This window comes from Somniosus microcephalus, chromosome 29 (assembly GCF_052327205.1).
Source record: "Somniosus microcephalus isolate GS21.2 chromosome 29, FLI_Smic_1.0, whole genome shotgun sequence".
Classification (NCBI taxonomy): Eukaryota; Metazoa; Chordata; class Chondrichthyes; order Squaliformes; family Somniosidae; genus Somniosus; species Somniosus microcephalus.
In genome coordinates this window covers 37,904,854-37,927,188 of record NC_141015.1, presented here as the reverse complement: position 1 = coordinate 37,927,188, position 22,335 = coordinate 37,904,854, and the positions used below count along the sequence as shown (strand labels likewise).

At 46.8% G+C, this 22,335-nt stretch overlaps 2 protein-coding genes across 2 annotated transcripts in view; one reads left to right on the top strand and one right to left on the bottom strand.

The window, feature by feature from the left end:
- Positions 1–998: 998 nt before the first annotated feature.
- LOC147098653 (solute carrier family 35 member D3) lies at positions 999–20,824 on the top strand. Its single transcript, XM_085970623.1, has 4 exons — positions 999–1,188; positions 4,214–4,508; positions 14,901–15,458; positions 20,736–20,824. Exons 1-3 carry the CDS (start codon positions 1,018–1,020, stop codon positions 15,413–15,415), a joined length of 981 nt encoding a protein of 326 aa, XP_085826749.1. The 5' UTR covers positions 999–1,017; the 3' UTR covers positions 15,416–15,458; positions 20,736–20,824.
- Positions 19,293–22,335, bottom strand: part of ecd (ecdysoneless homolog (Drosophila)) — a 29,650-nt gene continuing 26,607 nt past the window's right edge. The window contains exons 11-13 of the mRNA XM_085970621.1: positions 21,232–21,299; positions 20,745–20,962; positions 19,293–19,777 (exon numbers count right to left, since the gene is read on the bottom strand). Coding sequence (XP_085826747.1) covers positions 19,565–19,777; positions 20,745–20,962; positions 21,232–21,299 — 499 coding nt within the window. The 3' untranslated portion in view covers positions 19,293–19,564. The remainder of the gene's footprint in view (positions 19,778–20,744; positions 20,963–21,231; positions 21,300–22,335) is intronic.

Here is a 22,335-nt window from a genome sequence, read left to right as displayed (position 1 = left end):
GCTTTGGGACGTCCGGTGGTTGAGAAAGGCGCTATAGTAATGCAAGTCTTTCTTTTTTGACAGCCAATGAAATACTTTTGAATTGTAGTCACTGTTGTAATGTAGGAAATGCATAGAACAAGCTAAAAGAATAGACAAGTTAAAGCAGGCTGGGACATCCTGAGGTTGTGAAAGGCACTATATAAATGCAATTCTTTGTCTTTCCTTTTAACATTTAAAGCTTTTTGTCAAAGCCACACACAGGTTAACCAATCTTTCCTCTTGTCCCAATTCAAAAGCGAAATACTGCAGATGCTGGAAATCTGAAATAAAAACAGAAAATGCTGGAAACACTCAGCTGGTCAGGCAGCATCTGTGGAGAGAGAAACAGAGTCAACTGTTTCAGGCTGATGAACCTTTTGTCAGAACTGGAATAAGTTATTGTCTTACTCTGGTGATATAACAGGGTTTAAGCAAGTGCAGAGGCAGGGGGGAGGAAAGGGAAGGTCTGTGATAGGGTGGAAGGCAGGAGCGATTAAATGACAAAAGGGATGATGGTGCGAGGTAAAAGGAGAGGGTAATGGGACAAGTAAAGAAACAAAAGATGGCTCTAGATGAGGTGTAAATGGGCATATAAGAATCATTATCAACAGCTGCCATCTGAAAAAATGGGGGTAGAGATTACCATCTGAAATAGTTGAACTCAATGAGTCCAGAAGGCTGTAAAGTACCTAATCGAAAGATGAGGTGATGTTCCTCGAGTTGAGTTTCATTGGAACAGTGTAAGAGGCCAAGGACAAAGAGGTCAGAGTGGGATGTCCTAATTGTTGTGTACATTCAGCATTTTCTGCTTTTATTTCAGATTTCCAGGGTTTATTTTTAAATTTAAACGCAAGGAGGGGGTTTCAGTATCCTGTAAATCATTGACTGCTGTGGGAATAGAGGTCTGTGGAGAGAGCTCAGGCTGGCTGCTCCATTGTAAATGGCTTGTAGTTAATTTTTAATTTGACTGCAGGTGGACTCCCACTTCCCAGTAGGATGGCAGCGGCGATCCCTGCTCAGAAGCCCGGCCACAGGTGGCTGCAGTGCGGCTGTTGGCTCTCGGCCGCGGCTCTCTACACGATCTGCTCTGCCTTCTCCGACTTCTTCAACGGCATCTTCATCAGCCAGTACCGCTTCCACTTCCCCGCCTTCATCGCCCTCTGCCAGGTGAGGAGAGTCGGCGCCTTGCGCCGGACAGCCTGGGACTTGTAGTCTCCCGGCCCCCGGCGGCTCGCTCTGTTACCATGGCGAGCGGCTCCGCCGGGAACTACAACTCCCGACCTACTCAGCGGGAGCAGGTGGGTGAGGGTGGCTTTAAATTGGAGACAGGACAGTGGCCAAGTGTATCCATCGCCAGGACTACTCTGCTCACAGCGACTGAGTCACTCCAATTCTGCTCTTAGCACCAGGAAACTGGTGTTTTAGGAATTGAATCCCCCTAGTTGTGTCCATTTGTCAGTGAAAACCCAAAACAAGTGGCCTTGTCTTTTATATATAGAATCATAGAATGATGCCTTTTATATATAGAATCATAGAATGATATCTTTAATATATAGAATCATAGAATGATGTCATTAATATATAGAATCATGGAATGCTATCTTTAATATATAGAATTATAGAATGATGCCTTTTATATATAGAATCATAGAATGATATCTTTAATACATAGAATTATAGAATGATGCCTTTGATATATAGAATCATGGAATTATATCTTTAATATATAGAATTATAGAATGATGTCATTAATATATAGAATGATATCTTTAATATATACAATCATGGAATGCTATCTTTAATATATAGAATCATAGAATGATATCTTTAATATATAGAATCATAGAATGATGCCTTTAATATATAGAATCATGGAATGATACCTTTGATATATAGTCATAGAATGATACCTTTAATATATAGAATCATGGAATGATGCCTTTAATATATAGAATCATAGAATGATGCCTTTGATATATAGAATCATAGAATGATACCTTTAATATATAGAATCATAAAATTGGCTCCCTGTTAAGCACCGCCTCAGTTTTAAAAATTCTCATCCTTGTTTTCAAATCACCTCCATGGCCTCGTCCCCTCCCTATCCCTGTAATCTCCTCCAGCCCTACAACCCCCCGAGATATCTGTGCTCCTTCAGTTCTGGCCTCTGGAGCATCTCCAATTTGAATCGCTCCACCATTGGCGGCCGTGCCTTCAACTGCCATGGCCCTGAGCTCTGGAGTTCCCTCCCTAAACCTCTCCACCTCTCTTTCCTCCTTTAAGACGCTCCTTAAAACCGACCCCTTTGACCATCTGCCCTAATATCTCGTGTCTTGGCGCCAAACTTTGTTTTATAACACTCCTGTGAAGCGCCTTGGGACAGTTTACTACTTTTAAAGGCACTATATAAGTACAAGTTGTTGTTGAATGATACAGTACAGAAGGTGGCCATTTGGCCCATCGTGCCTGTGCTGGCTCCTTGGTAGAGTTATCCAATTAATCCCACTCCCCTGCTCTTTTCCCATCGTCCTGCAAATTTTTTCTCTTCAAGTATTTATAATGTGGCTTCTATTGCCTAAAATCAGTGTCACTGGTTGATGGTGATTGAATAAGTCAAGTTCTGTTTTTATTATAAAAACAGAAAATGCTGGAGATACTCAGCAGGTCAGGCAGCATCTGTGAAGAGAGAAACAGAGTTAACGTTTCAGGTCGATGACCTTTCATCAGAACTATTTTTATTATATAGGTTTGTAGAATTTTTACTGGTGTTTCAGGGATCACAGGCATTTGCGGTCTCTGGAAGATTGCTTGGTTGCCTCATGGAGTCAGAAAGAAAAGAAAGACTTGCATTTCTATAACGCCTTTCATGACCACCGGACGTCCCAAAGCGCTTTACAGCCAATTAAGTACTTTTTGAAGTGTAATCATTGTTGTAATGTAGGAAGAGTCAGGGAAGAATTTCCCTGAATATATACTGAAATTGGTTGTAGGTATTTTTTGCTTTCCGCAGGAGTCAGCATTACTAGTAGCTGGGGACAGTGGTGCATGAGATTGCTGTGTCCAGTGGACAGGGCAAGCCGTGATAGGCCTGCTGGCCTTCGCTCACCTGTTATGGTTGTATGTCAATTCTTTAAGTGTTGTGCTGTGAATGAGCTGCTAACTCTCACTTTCTCAGTGTCAGCTGTGGCTCAGTGGGCAGCCCACTTGCCTCTGGGTCAGAAGGTTGCAGGTTCAAGTCCCACTCCATGGGACTTGAGCACATAAATCTAGACTGACACTCCAGTGCAGTGCTGGGAGAGTGCTGCACTGTCGGAGGTGCTGTCTTTCAGATGAGATGTTAAACCGAGGTCCCATCTGCTCTCTCAGGTGGATGTAAAAGACCCCATGGCACTATTTCGAAGAAGAGCAGGGGAGTTATCCCCAGTGTCCTGGCCAATATTTATCCCTCAATTAACATCACTAAAACAGATTATCTGGTCATTACACATTGCTGTTTGTGGGAGCTTGCTGTGCACGAATTGGCTGCTGTGTTTCCTACATTACAACAGTGACTGCACTTCAAAAGTACTTCATTGGCTGTAAAGTGCATTGAGATGTCTGGTGGTTGTAAAAGGTGCTGTATAGATGCAAGTCTTTCTTCCAGTGACAAGCAATTTTGTGTGTCCAAAAAGAACCTAAATGTTATTTTTGCACCAAAGAATTATATTTGAATTCAGAGGGTTAGTGGCACTCCAGCTGACACCAGTGCAAACATTGCAGGAGAGGTTTGATGGGTGGCTCACCAATGTGGCTAGAGCATTGTGGTTTGAGCTCCACTCCAAGAATTAGAGCTTCATGAAGTGGGCAGACACTCCAGTGCAGTATTGAATTGCACTGTCGGAGTTAAAACAAGTGCCTATATGCCTTTCAAGGGGATTTCAAAGATCACACAGCACTATTTGAAGAGCAGGAAGTCCTGGCCAACATTCCCTCTTCAACCAACACTAATAAAAGCAGATTAGCTGGTGATTCGTCGCATGACTATTTGTGGGATCTTGCTCTGCACAAAACGGCTGCATTAGTGCACATAACATTCATTGCATTTTAAAGTAATTTGTTCTACGCAAAGTGCTTTGAGACATTCTGGGGGATGTGACAAGGTGCTATATAAATACAAGTTCTCCTTTATGATACTGTTGTTATATTTTGATAGGCACTGCTGACCATTGTCGTGCTGCAATTATTGAAGCGAACCAGACTGTTGGCGATCCAGCCCTATTTACTGGAGAGCGGAGAGATTTTCCTGCTCCCTTCAATTTGTTTCAGTTTTCACTCAGTCCTAACCCTGTGGGCTGTGACCAGCTCCAACTTCACAGTCTTCGCGTTCATCAGGCGGTTTACACCCTTGGCCAGCTTGGCACTGGTGGAGACATTTAACTTGAAAAAGAGAATTTCCTCCAGCAGTGCTTCCTTGGTGCTGCTGGTCACTTTGTGTTCAGTTCTTGCAGGTAAGACGCGATATGAAGAATAAACCATCATACTTCTAGCATAGGCTGACCATACGTCCCCCCGTTGAGGTACTGTGTCCCCGGGCAAACAATGTCCCCGTACAGAGTCCCCGGTTCAGAAAGCATGTCCCTGTATAGAGTCTTTGTTTTTTTAAACGTACATGTACAGAAATCCCGGGGGGGGGGGCGGGGGGTAGCTCAGGAACGGATTCCAGGAGCCCTTTGAACGGAGGCCACGATGGCGGCCCTGACCTTCCCACAATGGCAGCGCGGCGGAGAAAAGGCGCTGTCGATAGCTCGGGCCGCACAGCACTCTGGGCGATTGAGTCACCTGACCCTGTTTTTCGGCCAATAGTGACTGGCCGGAGGGCGGAACCTTTAAAATGCGCGGGAGAAGCCAAGGGCGCGGTGGGAGCTGGTGGCTGAGTGGATTTACTTTACCTCAGGTTAGTACGGTGCATCGTGTTTTCTTTACTGAATAAGGAAACCTCTAAATTCTCCCCCCCCCCCCCCCCCGGGCAGAGGCTGTTTCACACCTTGTATGGAAAATCTCAGTCTGTTTGGAACAGATTTAAAATAACAACAGAAAATGCTGGAAAAACTCAGCAGGTCAGGCAACATCCGTGGAGAGAAATTTGAGTTGACGTTTCGGGTTGGACCCTTCTTCAAAACTGGAAAGAAAAGAAACTAGGTCGGAGGCAGGGCTGCGATCGGACAAAAGAATAAAAGAAGTAAAAGAGATTAGAAGCTAGACGAGATGGTAATAGGCTGGGATTAGGTGTAAAGTGTACTGGCAGGGCAAAAGATAGCTGCCAGGTGTGAGAGAGAAACAAAAGGAAAGGGGGGGGGGAAAGGAGTGGAACAATTACAAGAGAAAATGAAATGGGGGCCGAGCTTATGATCTGAAATTGTTGAACTCGATATTGAGTCCGGAAGGCTGCAGACTGCCTAATCGGAAGATGAGGTGCTGTTCCTCGAGTTTACGTTGAGCTTCCGTGGAACAATACAAGAGGCCAAGGACGGTGAGGTCCGAGTGGGAATGGAGCGGTGAATTAAAATGACGGGCGACCGGAAGCTCGGGGTCACCCTTACGGACTGAACGGAGGTGTTCCGCAAAGCGGTCACCCAATCTGCGTTTGGTCTCCCCAATGTAGAGGAGACCGCATCGTGAGCAGCGAATACAGTATACTAGATTGCGAGAAGTACAAGTAAATCGCTGTTTCACCTGGAAGGGGTGTTTGGGGCCCTGGACAGTGGGAAGGGGGGAGGTATAGGGGCAGGTGTTACATCTCCTCCGCTTGCACGGGAAGGTGCCAGGCGAAGAGGAAGGGCTGTTTGGGGTGATAGAGGAGTGGACTAGGGTGTCTCGGAGGGAGCGGTCCCTGCGGAATGCTGAAAGGGGAGGGGAGGGGAAGATACGTTTGGTGGTGGGATCACTTTGGAGGTAGCGGAAATGCCGGAGGATGATCCGTTGAATGTGGAGGCTGGTGGGGTGAAAGGTGAGGACAAGGGGAACCCTATCGTGGTTCCAGGAGGGAGGGGCAGGGGTGAGGGCAGAAGTGCGGGAGATAGAACTGACACGGTCGAGGGCAGTGTCAACCACAGTAGAGGGGAGTCCTCGGTTGCGGAAAAAGGAAGACATGTCTGAAGCACTGGTGTGGAAGGTGGCGTCGTCGGAGCAGATACGGCGGAGGCGGAGAAACTGGGAGAATGGAATAGAGTCCTTACAGGAAGCGGGGTGGGAGGAAGTGTAGTCCAGATAGCTGTGGGAGTCAGTGGGCTTGTGGTAAATATTGGTCGATAACCTATCCCCAGAGATGGAGACGGAGAAGTCGAGGAAGGGAAGGGAAGAGTCCGAGATGGACCATGTGAAGGTGAGGGAAGGGTGGAAATTGGAGGGAAAGTGAATGAAATTGTCAAGTTCGGGGCGAGAGCAGGAAACGGCACCGATACAGTCATCAATGTATCGGAAAAAGAGGTGAGGGAGGGGACCCGAGTAGGACTGGAACAAAGATTGTTCCACATAGCCCACGAAAAGGCAGGCATAGCTAGGACCCATGCGGGTACCCATGGCAACACCTTTGATTTGGAGGAAATGAGTGGAGTTAAAGGAGAAGTTGTTCAATGTGAGAACAAGTTCAGCCAGGCGGAGGAGGGTCGTGGTGGATGGGGACTGGTCGGGCCTCTGTTCAAGGAAGAAGCGGAGCGCCCTCAGGCCATCCGGGTGGGGGATGGAGGTGTAGAGGGATTGTACGTTCATGGTGAAAAGGAAGCGGTTGGGGCCAGGAAACTGGAAACTGTTAAAGTGGCGGAGGGCGTCTGAAGAGTCGCGGATGTAGGTGGGAAGAGACTGGACAAGGGGAGAAAAGATAGAGTCAAGATAGGAAGAGATAAGTTCTGTAGGGCAAGAACAGGCTGAAACGATGGGTCTACCAGGGCAGTCCTGTTTGTGGATCTTGGGAAGGAGGTAGAAGCGGGCTGTGCGGGGTTGGGGAACTATGAGGTTGGTGGCAGCAGGGGGAAGATCTCCAGAGGAGATGAGGTCAGTGACAGTCTTGGAAACGGTGGTTTGATGTTCGGTAGTGGGGTCATGGTCCAGGTGGAGGTAGGAGGAGGTGTCGGAGAGTTGGCGTTCAGCTTCCGCTAGGTAGAGGTCAGTACGCCAAACAACAACAGCACCACCCTTGTCAGCGGGTTTAATGACAATGTCAGGGTTGGATCTAAGAGAATGGAGTGCTGCAAGTTCAGAGGGAGGTAGGTTGGAGTGAGTGAGGGGAGCAGAGAAATGGAGACGGCCGATGTCATGGCGGCAGTTAGCGATGAAAAGATCTAGAGAGGGTAAGAGGCCAGGGGGAGGGGTCCAGGTGGAACGGGAATTCTGCAAGCGGGAGAAAGGGTCAGTTGTGTGGGGGGAAGACTCCTGGCCAGTGAAGTGGGCACGGAGACGAAGGCGGCGGAAAAAGAGCTCAACATCGTGCCGAGCTCGAAATTCATTGAGGTGGGGGCGTAAGGGGATGAAGCTCAGGCCTTTGCTGAGGACTGATCGTTCAGGGTCAGAGAGTGGAAGGTCAGAGGGGATAGTGAAAACGCGGCAGGGGGTGGGATTGGGAGAAGGGGGGTCAGAGGAAAGTGAAGGGGAAGAAGGTTCCGGAGGGGCGTTGGTGTCCAAGAGTTGATGAAGCTTGCGATCCTTGACATCGGAAAGGAAGAAGAAAAGTTTTTTGTTGAAGCGTCGGATGAGTCGAAGGATGAAATGGAACTGTGGACCCGGACAGCTTTGAGATAGAGTGCGCCGGTGTTGCTGAAGAGAGAAGTCGAGTGTGTTCATGTGGCGCCGCATGGCGTTGAGCGTGGATCTCAGGATGCGGCGAGAGCAGTAGTTCGAGGAACGATGAATATCTTGGAGATATTTGTAATCCTGGGTGGATCCGAAACATGAAGGGTGGAAGTTTAGTTGGAATCCACGTGGAGTAAGTCGGAACCGGAGACAGTTGCTGAGGAAAATGATGTGGCTGTGAAACCGAATCTTGGCAGATACCTGATCAAACACGAGAAGGGAAACTGAAAGTAATGAAGCTGAACAAGGTTGAAGAGCCAAACGGAGATCCCGTCGAAGAGAAGAGCAGAACTTCATCAACTCTTGGACACCAACGCCCCTCCGGAACCTTCTTCCCCTTCACTTTCCTCTGACCCCCCTTCTCCCAATCCCACCCCCTGCCGCGTTTTCACTATCCCCTCTGACCTTCCACTCTCTGACCCTGAACGATCAGTCCTCAGCAAAGGCCTGAGCTTCATCCCCTTACGCCCCCACCTCAATGAATTTCGAGCTCGGCACGATGTTGAGCTCTTTTTCCGCCGCCTTCGTCTCCGTGCCCACTTCACTGGCCAGGAGTCTTCCCCCCACACAACTGACCCTTTCTCCCGCTTGCAGAATTCCCGTTCCACCTGGACCCCTCCCCCTGGCCTCTTACCCTCTCTAGATCTTTTCATCGCTAACTGCCGCCATGACATCGGCCGTCTCCATTTCTCTGCTCCCCTCACTCACTCCAACCTACCTCCCTCTGAACTTGCAGCACTCCATTCTCTTAGATCCAACCCTGACATTGTCATTAAACCCGCTGACAAGGGTGGTGCTGTTGTTGTTTGGCGTACTGACCTCTACCTAGCGGAAGCTGAACGCCAACTCTCCGACACCTCCTCCTACCTCCACCTGGACCATGACCCCACTACCGAACATCAAACCACCGTTTCCAAGACTGTCACTGACCTCATCTCCTCTGGAGATCTTCCCCCTGCTGCCACCAACCTCATAGTTCCCCAACCCCGCACAGCCCGCTTCTACCTCCTTCCCAAGATCCACAAACAGGACTGCCCTGGTAGACCCATCGTTTCAGCCTGTTCTTGCCCTACAGAACTTATCTCTTCCTATCTTGACTCTATCTTTTCTCCCCTTGTCCAGTCTCTTCCCACCTACATCCGCGACTCTTCAGACGCCCTCCGCCACTTTAACAGTTTCCAGTTTCCTGGCCCCAACCGCTTCCTTTTCACCATGAACGTACAATCCCTCTACACCTCCATCCCCCACCCGGATGGCCTGAGGGCGCTCCGCTTCTTCCTTGAACAGAGGCCCGACCAGTCCCCATCCACCACGACCCTCCTCCGCCTGGCTGAACTTGTTCTCACATTGAACAACTTCTCCTTTAACTCCACTCATTTCCTCCAAATCAAAGGTGTTGCCATGGGTACCCGCATGGGTCCTAGCTATGCCTGCCTTTTCGTGGGCTATGTGGAACAATCTTTGTTCCAGTCCTACTCGGGTCCCCTCCCTCACCTCTTTTTCCGATACATTGATGACTGTATCGGTGCCGTTTCCTGCTCTCGCCCCGAACTTGACAATTTCATTCACTTTCCCTCCAATTTCCACCCTTCCCTCACCTTCACATGGTCCATCTCGGACTCTTCCCTTCCCTTCCTCGACTTCTCCGTCTCCATCTCTGGGGATAGGTTATCGACCAATATTTACCACAAGCCCACTGACTCCCACAGCTATCTGGACTACACTTCCTCCCACCCCGCTTCCTGTAAGGACTCTATTCCATTCTCCCAGTTTCTCCGCCTCCGCCGTATCTGCTCCGACGACGCCACCTTCCACACCAGTGCTTCAGACATGTCTTCCTTTTTCCGCAACCGAGGACTCCCCTCTACTGTGGTTGACACTGCCCTCGACCGTGTCAGTTCTATCTCCCGCACTTCTGCCCTCACCCCTGCCCCTCCCTCCTGGAACCACGATAGGGTTCCCCTTGTCCTCACCTTTCACCCCACCAGCCTCCACATTCAACGGATCATCCTCCGGCATTTCCGCTACCTCCAAAGTGATCCCACCACCAAACGTATCTTCCCCTCCCCTCCCCTTTCAGCATTCCGCAGGGACCGCTCCCTCCGAGACACCCTAGTCCACTCCTCTATCACCCCAAACAGCCCTTCCTCTTCGCCTGGCACCTTCCCGTGCAAGCGGAGGAGATGTAACACCTGCCCCTATACCTCCCCCCTTCCCACTGTCCAGGGCCCCAAACACCCCTTCCAGGTGAAACAGCGATTTACTTGTACTTCTCGCAATCTAGTATACTGTATTCGCTGCTCACGATGCGGTCTCCTCTACATTGGGGAGACCAAACGCAGATTGGGTGACCGCTTTGCGGAACACCTCCGTTCAGTCCGTAAGGGTGACCCCGAGCTTCCGGTCGCCCGTCATTTTAATTCACCGCTCCATTCCCACTCGGACCTCACCGTCCTTGGCCTCTTGTATTGTTCCACGGAAGCTCAACGTAAACTCGAGGAACAGCACCTCATCTTCCGATTAGGCAGTCTGCAGCCTTCCGGACTCAATATCGAGTTCAACAATTTCAGATCATAAGCTCGGCCCCCATTTCATTTTCTCTTGTAATTGTTCCACTCCTTTCCCCCCCCCCTTTCCTTTTGTTTCTCTCTCACACCTGGCAGCTATCTTTTGCCCTGCCAGTACACTTTACACCTAATCCCAGCCTATTACCATCTCGTCTAGCTTCTAATCTCTTTTACTTCTTTTGTTTCTTTTATTCTTTTGTCCGATCGCAGCCCTGCCTCCGACCTAGTTTCTTTTCTTTCCAGTTTTGAAGAAGGGTCCAACCCGAAACGTCAACTCAAATTTCTCTCCACGGATGTTGCCTGACCTGCTGAGTTTTTCCAGCATTTTCTGTTGTTATTTCGGATTTCCAACATCTGCAGTATTTTGCTATGGAACAGATTTAAAATTGAGAAATTAAAAGTTAGAGTATTCGGGGATGAATGTAGATGGTGCAGCACTATTGCCAGAACACATGCAAGATTCGAAAGTGAAAATGGCGTTGTCTCTACGTGTATTCCACTAGCAGAAGCAACAAAGTCGCCGTGCCGGTTTTCTTGAAACACGTCCTGCCTACTTTGCTGTGCTCCCACCCTGTGTCTCCCCGGATTTGGTTTAGAAAATATGGTCACCCTATTCTAGCAAAGCTTACACAGATCACTGCACGTCAAAGTAATTAATTTTATGTTAAGCTTTTGTTAAAGAAATGTTATATAGATCTATGTTATATAAACACAAGTCCGTAGTTTCAAACTCTACTTCCTATCTTAATGTACATCCTACCTCTACGACATCTTCTCACCCTACGCCACAGTTTGTACCTTCGACGCAGCTTCCCACCCTCTCTCCCTCTGTTCCATCCTTGGTGGTAAAGCCTTCAGGCCTTTGTGCTGCTGCACGTTGGAATTTCTTTCCATAACACCTCCACCTTGTTACGTCTCTCCCTTGAAGAGTGCTTAATAATTGTCTCTTCAATCAAGCCTGCATTCACCTCACCTCGCTCGTGCTGTGGAGCATCTTAGGGCGTTAAAGGCTCGATTATAAGCACAGGTTATTGTTGGCAAAAGTGAAATAAAAACAGCAAACACTAGTAAATACACAACACGTCCACCACCATCTATAAAGGAGAAGATAAGAACATAAGAAATAGGAGCAGGAGTAGGCCATACGGCCCCTCAGGCCTGCTCCGCCATTCAATAGGCTCATGGCTGATCTGAACCTATACTCACGTCCACTTCCCTGCCCTCTCCCCGTAACCCCTAATTCCCTTATCTGCTAGGAAAATGTCTATCTCCATTTTAAATTTATTTAATGTTGCAGCTTTCACAGCTCTCTGAGGTAGCAAATTCCATAGATTTACTACCCTCTGAGTGAAGAAGTTTCTCCCCATCTCAGTTTTGAAAGGGCAGCCCCTTGTTCTAATCTCATCCATCAGTGGAAACATCCTCACCGCATCCACCCGATCAAGCCTATGTTTCGATAAGATCGCCTCTCATTCTTCTGAACTCCAATGAGTAGAGTCCCAACCTACTCAACCTTTCCTCATACTTCAACCCCCTCATCTCCGGAATCAACCGAGTGAACCTTCTCTGAACCGCCTCGAGAGCAAGTATATCTTTTCTTAAATATGGAAACCAATATAGGTTAACATTAAACCCTTTGTGATAAGCTGACATTGCCCTCTCTTCCCAGTTCTGTAACCAAAACGTTAATCTAGCTTTTCTTTTCACAAATATAAACCAGCATTTGCAGTTAACTTTCTTTTTATCTCTACTTAAAATTGCTCTCAGACATAAAGTCATCTCTTCCCAACTATAGCCATGGTAGTTCATAAAATATTGCCAATCATTAACCACAGAGGTTAGATTCCATTAGCTCTTGTTTGTCCAACTGAGGAATGTTTCTGTCTTTTGCAGCAAGTGCCAAATTTCCCCTTGTATCATAATAAACCTACTTTCAGCAAGACAGCGAATAACAAACCGAATGTCACTAAGGGTGATCGACAGCAGCTTCATTTTTCTCTCTCCAAAAAATACCGAAAACCGATCAACAAATGGTTGGTGGAGCATTAATTCTCGCAGCACCAGCGTGGTTTGTCGAAATTGGTTATTGTTGGTCCCTAAACTTATTTAATTTAGGTGAGAGGTGACTTGAATTAAGCTGCAGAACAAAGTCTGTTGCCAGGGAAAGACTAAGGAGATGTGGGTCTTTGGAATATTGAGAGGTATTGATAAGGAGAAGGTGATTTAGCTTGAACAGTGTGCACCAAGCTCAAGGTCACCATGACGGAATTCACAAGCCTCAGTCAAGGTTAGTGATGAGGAATTATACCCCCCAGAGTACAGTGGAGATGTGGAACAGACAACCAGTAACAGTAGTGTATTTCTAGGTCAATTAGCCTACAGCCACACTAGTCTGAAAACACCTGATCTTGTCTGATTTGGAGAAGCTAAGCAGAGTCAGGCCTGGTTAGTATATTGGATGGTGAAACCACCTGGAAATACCAGGCTTGCAGGGAGTGCAGTGAAGATTCACCAGACTGATACCTGGGATGGCAGGAATGACATATGAGAGATTGGGTTGATTAGGCTTATATTTGCTAGAGTTTAGAAAAATGAGAGGGGATCTCATTGAAACTTATAAAATTCGAACAGGATTAGACAGACTAGATGCAGGAGGCCGTTCCCGATGGCGGGGGAGTCCAGAACCAGGGGTCACAGTCTAAGGATAAGGGGTAAGCCATTTAGGACAGAGATGAGGAGGAATTTCTTCACCCAGAGAGTGGTGAACCTGTGGAATTCTCTACCACAGAAGGCAGTAGAGGCCAATTCATTAAATATATTCAAGAAGGAGTTAGATATATTTATCCACTTTGGTGGCAAAAACAGGAAGGCAGATTATTATCTGAATGGCAATAGATTGGGAGAAGGGGAAGTGCAACGAGACCTGGGTGTCCTTGTGCACCAGTCCCTGAAGGTAAGCATGCAGGTGCAGCAGGCGGTTAAGAAGGCAAATGGTTTGTTGGCCTTTGTAGCGAGAGGGTTTGAGTACAGGAACAAGGATGTCTTGCTGCAGTTGTACAGGGCCTTGGTGAGACCACATCTTGAGTATTGTGTGCAGTTTTGGTCGCCTTATCTGAGGAAGGATGTTCTTGCCATGGAAGGAGTTCAGCGAAGATTCACCAGGCTGCTACCTGGGATGGCAGGAATGACGTATGAGGAGAGATTGGGTCGATTGGGCTTATACTCGCTGGAGTTTAGAAGAATGAGAGGGGATCTTATTGAAACTTATAAAATTCTGACAGGACTGGACAGACTAGATGCAAGAAGGATGTTCCTGATGGTCGGGGAGTCCAGAACCAGGGGTCACAGTCTAAGGATAAGGGGTAAGCCATTTAGGACAGAGATGAGGAGGAATTTTTTCACCCAGAGAGTGGTGAACCTGTGGAATTCTCTACCACACAAGGCAGTTGAGGCCAATTCATTAAATATATTCAAGAAGGAGTTAGATATATTTCTTAAGGCTAAAGGGATATGGGGAGAAAGCAGGGACAGGGTACTGAGTTTGGATGATCAGCCATGATCTCATTGAATGGCGGAGCAGGCTCGAGGGGCCGAATCTCCTGCTTCTATCATAGCATAATTGTGGATGAGTAAGACCAACCAGTTCATCCATCTAGAATGAACTTCCCCGCCCTGCCCCCCTCACCATTCCAGCATCTAACTGGTCTTGAATGGTTCCAGGGTTTTGCTTTTACGATCCTATCCGAGAACCCATTCCGTGCACTGGTCACTGTGCGAAGGAGAATCTCCTCAGTCCTAAAATTGTCTTATTAGTTTGAGCCTGCGTCCCCTTGTCTACTCGTGTAATTTCATCTAATTTTCCTTTGCCATTCCGCTAGCTTGGGTAGCTCCTGTCGGATCATCTCTCAAAGCACCTCCTTTCAAGGCTAAAAAGCCCCCGTTTCTCCACTTTTTCCTTATAGAGGTCAAACCTTTTGATGCTGGGGATCAGCCAGTGGCTCTTCTCTGCACTTTAGCAAATGAATGTCTCTGTGACCAGAACCGGACACAGTACTCACGGTGTTGGTAAACCAGAACACTATGCAGTTTGATCAGGACTTCCTCTGGCTTGTATTCTACTGTTCAACGTTCTGTTGGTTTTGTTGACAGCTGCCCGACATTGGTTAGACATTGTTGAGCGGCATGAGGTTCCTTTCAACTTCATCCTTCACTATCCCAACACCATTCACGGAGTACACGTGTCACCCATTTCCCTTCCTATGTGCAGCACTTTCCTCCTTAAATTCTATCTACTATTGTTGCCGTAAGACATACCACATCGTATCTCCCAACTGCAGGGTGCCATTGGCAGCAGCTCAATGGACGTCCTCTTGGAATGCAGAAGTTTTTTTGAGGAATGTGAAAGGGATGGAGGGAAAAAGTAACCATTACCAGCCTTTTTTAATCCAGCTTTCTAAATATGAACTGTTCTAATTTGTTCCTCCTCAGGGCTTCACAGCTTCAACGATGAAGCTGTTGTGTATGTATACGGATTGTTAAACCTCGTGTTCAAGAGCACTTACCTCACGTTGATCCAGAAGATTTGCGAAGACCACAAGACGTCAGTGGTGGATGTCTACTACACCTGCACCATTAACAGCTGTCCACTGCTGTTTGTATACTGCTTTCTCCACCCGGACAGTCCTCAGATCATCCCTTCGGGCAGCTGGGCCAGTCTGCTCTTTCTGAGTTTCTTTTCCATGGTGCTCCTCCTGGGGTCTTTGCTGAATTTTCTCACCTGCCTGTTCACCTTGCTGAGCTCAGCACTGACAACGAGCATGATTGAGGTCGCAAAGACGGACGTACTGGCTCTGAGGAACATTGTCACACGTGAATGGGTTTTCTCACCGTCACTTCTCACTAGCCTTCTCATCAGTGCCAGTGGAGTAGTCATCTACCTATACAAAGATACTAGAGAGAAAAATACATCAACAAAAAAAGAGACAGTGAGAATCCCCATCTGAAACCTGCTCAGTATATTCCAAGTATTGGAATTGAAGTCAGTGGGTAAGTTTCCTCCTTGTCTCACCGGAGGGTGTTGATTCATTGCTGGTTTCATGTGTACCACTCTCCAGTACCATGTCCAAGTTACTATTATTCACATATAAGAACATAAGAAATAGGAGTAGGCCAATCGCCCCCTCGAGCCTGCTCCGCCATTCAATAAGATCATGGCTGATCTGATCCTAACCGCCAATCCACTATCACAGAACCATCTCCTGAATCTAACAGAGTTAGACGCACGAAATAGGAGCAGGATCAGGCTACACGGCCCCTGGGCCCGCTCCGCTACCCACAGGGCCATGACCGATCCGAACCTAGACTCATGTCCAAATTCCTGCCTGCTCCCCATAACCCTTAATTCCCTTTACTTCTAGGAAACTGTCTATTTCTGTTTTAAATTTATGTAATGATGTAGCTTCTACAGCTTTTTGGGGCAGCATATTCCATGGACCTACCACCCTCTGAGTGAAGTAGTTCCTCCTCATCTCAGTTTTGAAAGAGCAGCCCCTTATTCTAAGACTATGCCCCCTAGTTCTAGTTTCACCCATCATCGGGAACATCCTCCCCGCATCCACCCGATCCAACCCCTTCACAATCTTATATGTTTCAATAAGATCGCCTCTCATTCTTCTGAACTCCAATGAGTAGAGTCCCAATATAAACCTCAATAGTGAATGGTGGAAAGCTATTCGACTAAAAACTTATATTTATATAGCGCCTTTCACAATTTCAGTGCATCCTAAAATACTTTACAGCCAATGGAGTACTTTTCTGTTGTAATGTAGGAAATGTGGCAGCCAATTTGCGCACAGCAACCTCCCACAAACAGCAATGTGATAATGACCAGATAATCTGTTTTACATGTTGGTTGAGGGACAATATTGGCCAGAACACCGGGGATAACTTACCCGCTCTTCTTCAAAATAGTGCTGTGGGATCTTTTACGTTCACCCGAGCGAGCAAATGAGGCGGACTTCGGTTTAATATCTCAGCCGAAACACAGCACCTCCGACAGTGCAGCACTCCCTGGAGTCTCAGCCTAGATTTTTGTGCTCAAGTCTCTGGAGTGGGACTTGAACCCAGAACCTTCTGAATCAGAGGTGAGAGTGCTACCCATGGATGGCATCACAGCCAGGCTCAATGCACCATGTCACTCGATGTCCACAAGCATGTATTTCCAGCAGGGGTCTCTAGCCAGCGATCAGGAATGGTAACTAGCGGATTTTTCCTAAGGACAGAGGGACTGATTGTATTGCTCCCACTGCCAAGAGCTGAATCAGCTCGAACCTGGGACAGTCCCGGTCTGTACAGCTCCATTCATTCACTGAAATTGGATAAACTCTCAGCCATCAGGGCAACGTGTTACAAATTAGCTTCCACCGCTTCACAGCTGTGTGTTTGCAAAATCTAGCACCCTCTCGTCTCTTTGGACCAGCATGGCTATTGACTTTTCCCTTTTTCAGACTGAGCAAATATTTGAGCCTTGCCGCGCCTCGCTGCTTTTACCGTTGCATAGGCCAATCAACAACAACACCATCCTAACTTGGAAATATATCGCCGTTCCTTCATCGTCACTGGGTCAAAAACCTGGATTCTTGCTCCTTGCCGTTTGATGGACAGAAGCGGATGGGCTGCAAAGTTCCAGTCAATAACCTGTTGAATCTGCCCGTTTAGGCTCCTGCAGGGAGAATGACCACTTTCATAAGGTACTGGGAGGGCTGCTAGTGCCTGTGGAAGGATACCTCGACATCAGGAGGGGAGAATATTGCAGGAGGTGGAATTAGTAATAAGATCTACGGTATTTCTGCATCACGTATTTTTTTTAAAAAAAGGAACGCAGATATACTTCCAAGTTAGGATGGTGTGTGACTTGGAGGGGAACTTAAGAGGTGGTGGCGTTTCCCCTCCCTAGCTCAGCAAGGTGTGGTTGAAGGGGTAGGTTTTGAAGAGGCTTTTGAACGTGGGGAAGAGGTTGCAAAGAGGGGTTTAGAAAGAGAATTTCAGAGTGTGGGGATTGGACAGCTGAAGGCTTTGTAACTGATAGCAGAATGATGTGGTGGGTGCGACAGAACAGCCAGCAAGTCCAGACCAAGGGTCAAACTGGGACCCATCGGATTTGCTTAGCTCCACAGCACCTGGTGCATTTACCCAGTTAGGTGTCATTAGATTCTTGTTGCAAATAAAGCGAGGAAACATTACATCACACAAGCCAGGCTTTTGAGGTCAGCCCCTTCAAGTATTTATCCCATTCCCTTTTGAAAGTTAATGGCCCAAAATTTGTGATCGGAGGCTTCCCGCGGGCGGATGCCTCCAACCTGTAAAAAATCTACGCGTTTACCTGGTGGCCCGGGAGATATGGAGACTCGCGATCCTGGGCCTCTCCGGGTACGCGCGGGCAGAGCCCCACGTATCTCGGGCGCATGCAGTTCGCAAGAGCCCCTGGGATCACGTGGGCCGGCCCAACCAATAAAAGGGAATCCCCATTCATACTTATGGTTGTTCCGTACGTATGAAATGGGGATCACTTAAAAAGTACACGAACACAAGAAATAAAAAAAAAACACGTATTTAAAATGCTATTTAAATATTTTAAAATTAAATTTTTTGAAAAAAAGTGTGTTTTAACAGGCCTAAAAAACCCATTGGACAGGGTTTTTAATCTATAAATGAGTGATAACATTTTATTTTTCTATTTTAAAAAATTCTTATGCTGGTAAAACCAGGTGTAAGAATTTCACAGGCATTCAGCGGGCGGAAGTTGGGCAAATAGCGCAACTCTCCACCCGCAGAGGCCCATCTCCCGGGGTCGCGGAGTATCTGTCAAGAGGATTCTTGACAGATCGCAAGTTCCGGGTTTTAGTGCATGTGCTTCGCATGCCTAAACCCGGAACTTGCGCGGCCCCTATGGGCACGTACACACCTCATACGCACCCTCATGCGTAGGGGGTTGCAAAATACAGCCCATTATTGAACCTACTTCCACCATCCTTTCAGGCAGTGCATGCCAGATCACAACTCACTGTGTAAAAAATATTCTGCTCACCTCGCCTTGGGTTCTTTTGCCAATTACCTTAAATCTGTATTTTCTGGTTACTGACCCTTTTGCCACGGGAAACAATTTCTCATTATTTCAAAATCCTTCACGATTTTGAACACCTCTATTAAATCTCCCCTTAACCTTCTCTCCTCTGAGGAGAACAACCCCAGCTTCAAGTTCCTCATCCTGACTTAGAAATATATCGAGCCGTTCCTTCATCGTCGCTGGATCAAGATCCTGGAACTCCCTCCCTAACAGCACTGTGGGAGCACCTTCACCACACGGACTGCAGCGGTTCAAGAAGGTGACTCACCACCACCTTCTCAAAGGAATGGGCAATAAATGCTGGCCTTGCCAGTGACGCCCACATCCCCTGAATGAAAACAAAATGTGCTGGGAGGCACATTCATCCATTAGACCCAACAATATGTTACTCCTGCCAACTCCTGTATGCAGGGGGAGATTCTCACATTTGGAAGATTGTGGATCTAAGCAGCACTTTAGAAATTGAGAACAGAGTTTAGTCTGAATTTCAGTACAGTATTGAGGTAGTGGCACATTGCTGGAGGCGCCATCTTTTAGAGGAGATGGTATACTGAAACTCTGTCGCTGCCTGTTCAGGTGAATCTAAATCCGTCCTCAAATAAATTAAATTCATCTCATTGCTATTTATGGGATTTTGCTGCATGCAAACTGGCTGCTATATTTACTTACTTATCTACACTTCAAAAGCAAGTCATTGTTTGTGAAGTGCTGCAGGACACCCGGCGGTTGAGATAACGACTCTGTTACTCATTACATCATTTGTCGTTTGCATCCACATTTATTTACAATTACAAAAATAGTTTCTGCAAGATTTTATGAAAAATGTAAAAATATAAAAAGGCTCATTCCCTCAGATTCTAGTCCTGTACAATAGTTTGCTTTCAAAGTATGTGAGCTTTTCCACTTTATGGTAAATCTCGACAGCTATCTACCCCACGCCCAGCCTTAAAGGCTGCTAAGACTTCAGAGACGGTACATTAATCATAATGAAACTGTAGATCTTGGAGCAGCGGTGCCACAGCGGGTTTCATATGTCCTGGTTATCTGGTAGACGTATCCCCATGCTCTGCAGGATGTTCGAGGCAGGCCCAGCTAGGCCGGCTTGTGAGCTGTACGACTCTAGCAAGTTCTCCACTAGATTCAAATCCACGTCCACAGGCTGGATCTTCGAATTCTCTCCAGACCTGGCCTCCGATTCACCCTTTGCTTCTTCACTCGCATCAGGTCTGTCTGAGCCAACCTAGGAGGTGATCAAGCAGAAAACAGCATTTAGTGACTCGGGGTAAATACAGCGCATCACCATGTAAGGCCTGAGAAAACACGTGCTTTGAGCCCATTGGGGTCTTTATACAGAGGCTGGTAGCTACAGTATCAGTTACAGCTGGGCAGTACCTTGTTTTTAATACAAAAGCAAAATACCGCGGACGCTGGAAATCTGAAATAAAAACAGAAAATGCTGGAAACACTCAGCAGGTCAGGGAGCTTCTGTGGAGAGAGTAAACAGAGTTAACGTTTCAGGTCGACGACCCTTCGTCAGAACCTTGTTTTTAATGTCTGACTCCAATGTGAATCAGCCCAACCAGAAGAGAACTCTGATGAAGGGTCCCAGACCTGAAACAGTAACGCTGTTTCTCTCTCCACGGAAGCTGCCTGGCCTGCTGAGTATTTCCAGCATTTTCTGTTGTTATTTCAGATTTCCAGCATCCGCAGTATTTTGCTAGAGAACGCTGCGTGTCTGCGCGAATAGGGATTATGTCCGCACACTCTCATTTGGAATGAGTAAACTTAGTAAGTGTCCAGGTTGACCAAGGGATCATTTAAGCACTTTTTAGATCTGGTGTTATACTCCACACAAGGTTAAACCCAACAGGTGTCAGACTAGCTCCCTCAGGCGCTGTTTCTTCCATATAAAAGCCAGTGAACGGCCTGTGCGGGACCTCCAGACCACTGCGCGGCTGCGCAGCTTAGCGGGAACGTTGGTCTCGTGCCAGTTATGATTCAAATGACCATTTGAGACAAAAAAAGGGCACAGAATTGCTTTTGGGCCCACTTGATGCGTGGACCACCATTGGGCAGGGTCGACAAGGCTGTTAAAAATGACGGTGACCAAGATGGTACCAACCGAGTGCGCCACGCTGAGAGAATTTTGTGCTCCCATTGCAGGAATCCAAATATGAATGGAGTGTCTTTTTCCACAGGTAACATACCTCACCGGTGATTTTAGTAAAGCTTTTGCCAATGTGGGTGCCTGCCAGCTCCTGGTCCATCTGCTCCATGTAGTCTCGGATATTCTCCAGAGTCTCTGCTGCCGACGCATCCTCCGCTGGGTTTTCCCCTCTCGTGTCAGACTCTGCATCGCTGTCCAATAAATCATAATCCTCTTCCTCATCAAGATCATCAGAATCAAGTTGATCCGAATCCACCCCTGTAATCAAGACCAGAGCACTGTCAATGCAGCATAATGGCCCGAGGTGGGAAGACAGACTACGTAAAAAACAGAAATAGCAGGTCCGCCAGTATGTGTAAAGATAGGTTTACGTTTCAGTTCTGATGATACACCTGAAACGTTAACCAGTCTTTTCTTGTTATAGATGTTCTTTGACATCCACCTGAACGGGCAGATGGGACCTCTAACGTCTAGTATGAAGGATGACTCTGTCCTGTACTGCACAGAGCATCAGCCTAGATTCCTACCTAGAATCTTTTCCAAAGCACTGGCGAAGGAGTTCACATCAAACTGGACTTGGCTGGTAGCTGAAGACCTGACAGGAAGATTGAGAAAGAAAAGGTGTAGCTTTATCACAAGTAGGACATCACAGCAGTAAGAGCTGATCATCTGGAGAAGTGAAAGAATCTTTACAATGCATTGTCAATGGTACGCCATTTAGAATAAAGGTTTAGTAATCATTTTCAAAGGACATTATAACAAACTTAATGAGTTGCTCAGTAAGATTGAGCAACCATAGCTCGAAGTAGCCTTCTGCTACATATTGGTCACCTAACATTTTTAGCATATACTAGTCGATCCCCTGTGGCTTTGCATATGGGAAGTCAGGTCAAGTGTGATCTTCATATGAAGTGGGGTTAGAGGGCGGAGATAATGGGACCAGAGCATGTAGATGTAATTCTGTCTCCATGCTAAAGTCATACAATCTGTTCTTATCTTTTTGATGTTATATATTTATGGATAAATAGTGAATTTTACAGAAACTTGGGGAGCAGAGAAATAGAATTGGTTGCAGCATCGGAGTTTCTCCGCAGTACAGGCTCAAGTGCTGGGAGATACAAAACAGATGCTACAGTGCCGCCACCGGTGGGAGGGTTTAATTACAATGTGACATTTAAATAGGCAGTTTCCATTGCAAGTGGACACAGGAATTTATAATGGGAAGTGTCGACATAGGAGTATGACAAAACATGACAAAGGAAGTAGGATCTTGTAAACAGGAAATGTGCACAGATGTAAGACTTTACAGATATTTTTGATATCGCCATAGCAGCTATAAAATTACAACACTATGTTCGCTATTTTGTCAATTTAAGTTAATAACTTCAATTACTGAGTACATCAACCAATTTGATAACAGGAAGTATATCAAATGATAGGATATTTGTACCAACTGATTACAGGAGGGAGACAAAACAGAAAGAGGTTAAAAAGACAACATAAAACTGGCCCGCATTCCTACTCTTAAAATGTGGAATGAAGGTGGGTCTATTTTTTAATACAATCCACAAAGCATTGCATCAAGCAGACCTCAGCAAGGACAGTGTGGTGGCACTGAAGTGATCCAGTGA

Excerpts from the sequence above, each read along its gene's own strand:
- LOC147098653 (XM_085970623.1), top strand. The coding sequence starts at position 1,018 with ATGGCAGCGGCGATCCCTGCTCAGAAGCCCGGCCACAGGTGGCTGCAG. Across the intron at positions 1,189-4,213 it reads CCTTCATCGCCCTCTGCCAG|GCACTGCTGACCATTGTCGT; the intron begins GTGAGGAGAGTC and ends ATATTTTGATAG. Across the intron at positions 4,509-14,900 it reads TTTGTGTTCAGTTCTTGCAG|GGCTTCACAGCTTCAACGAT; the intron begins GTAAGACGCGAT and ends GTTCCTCCTCAG.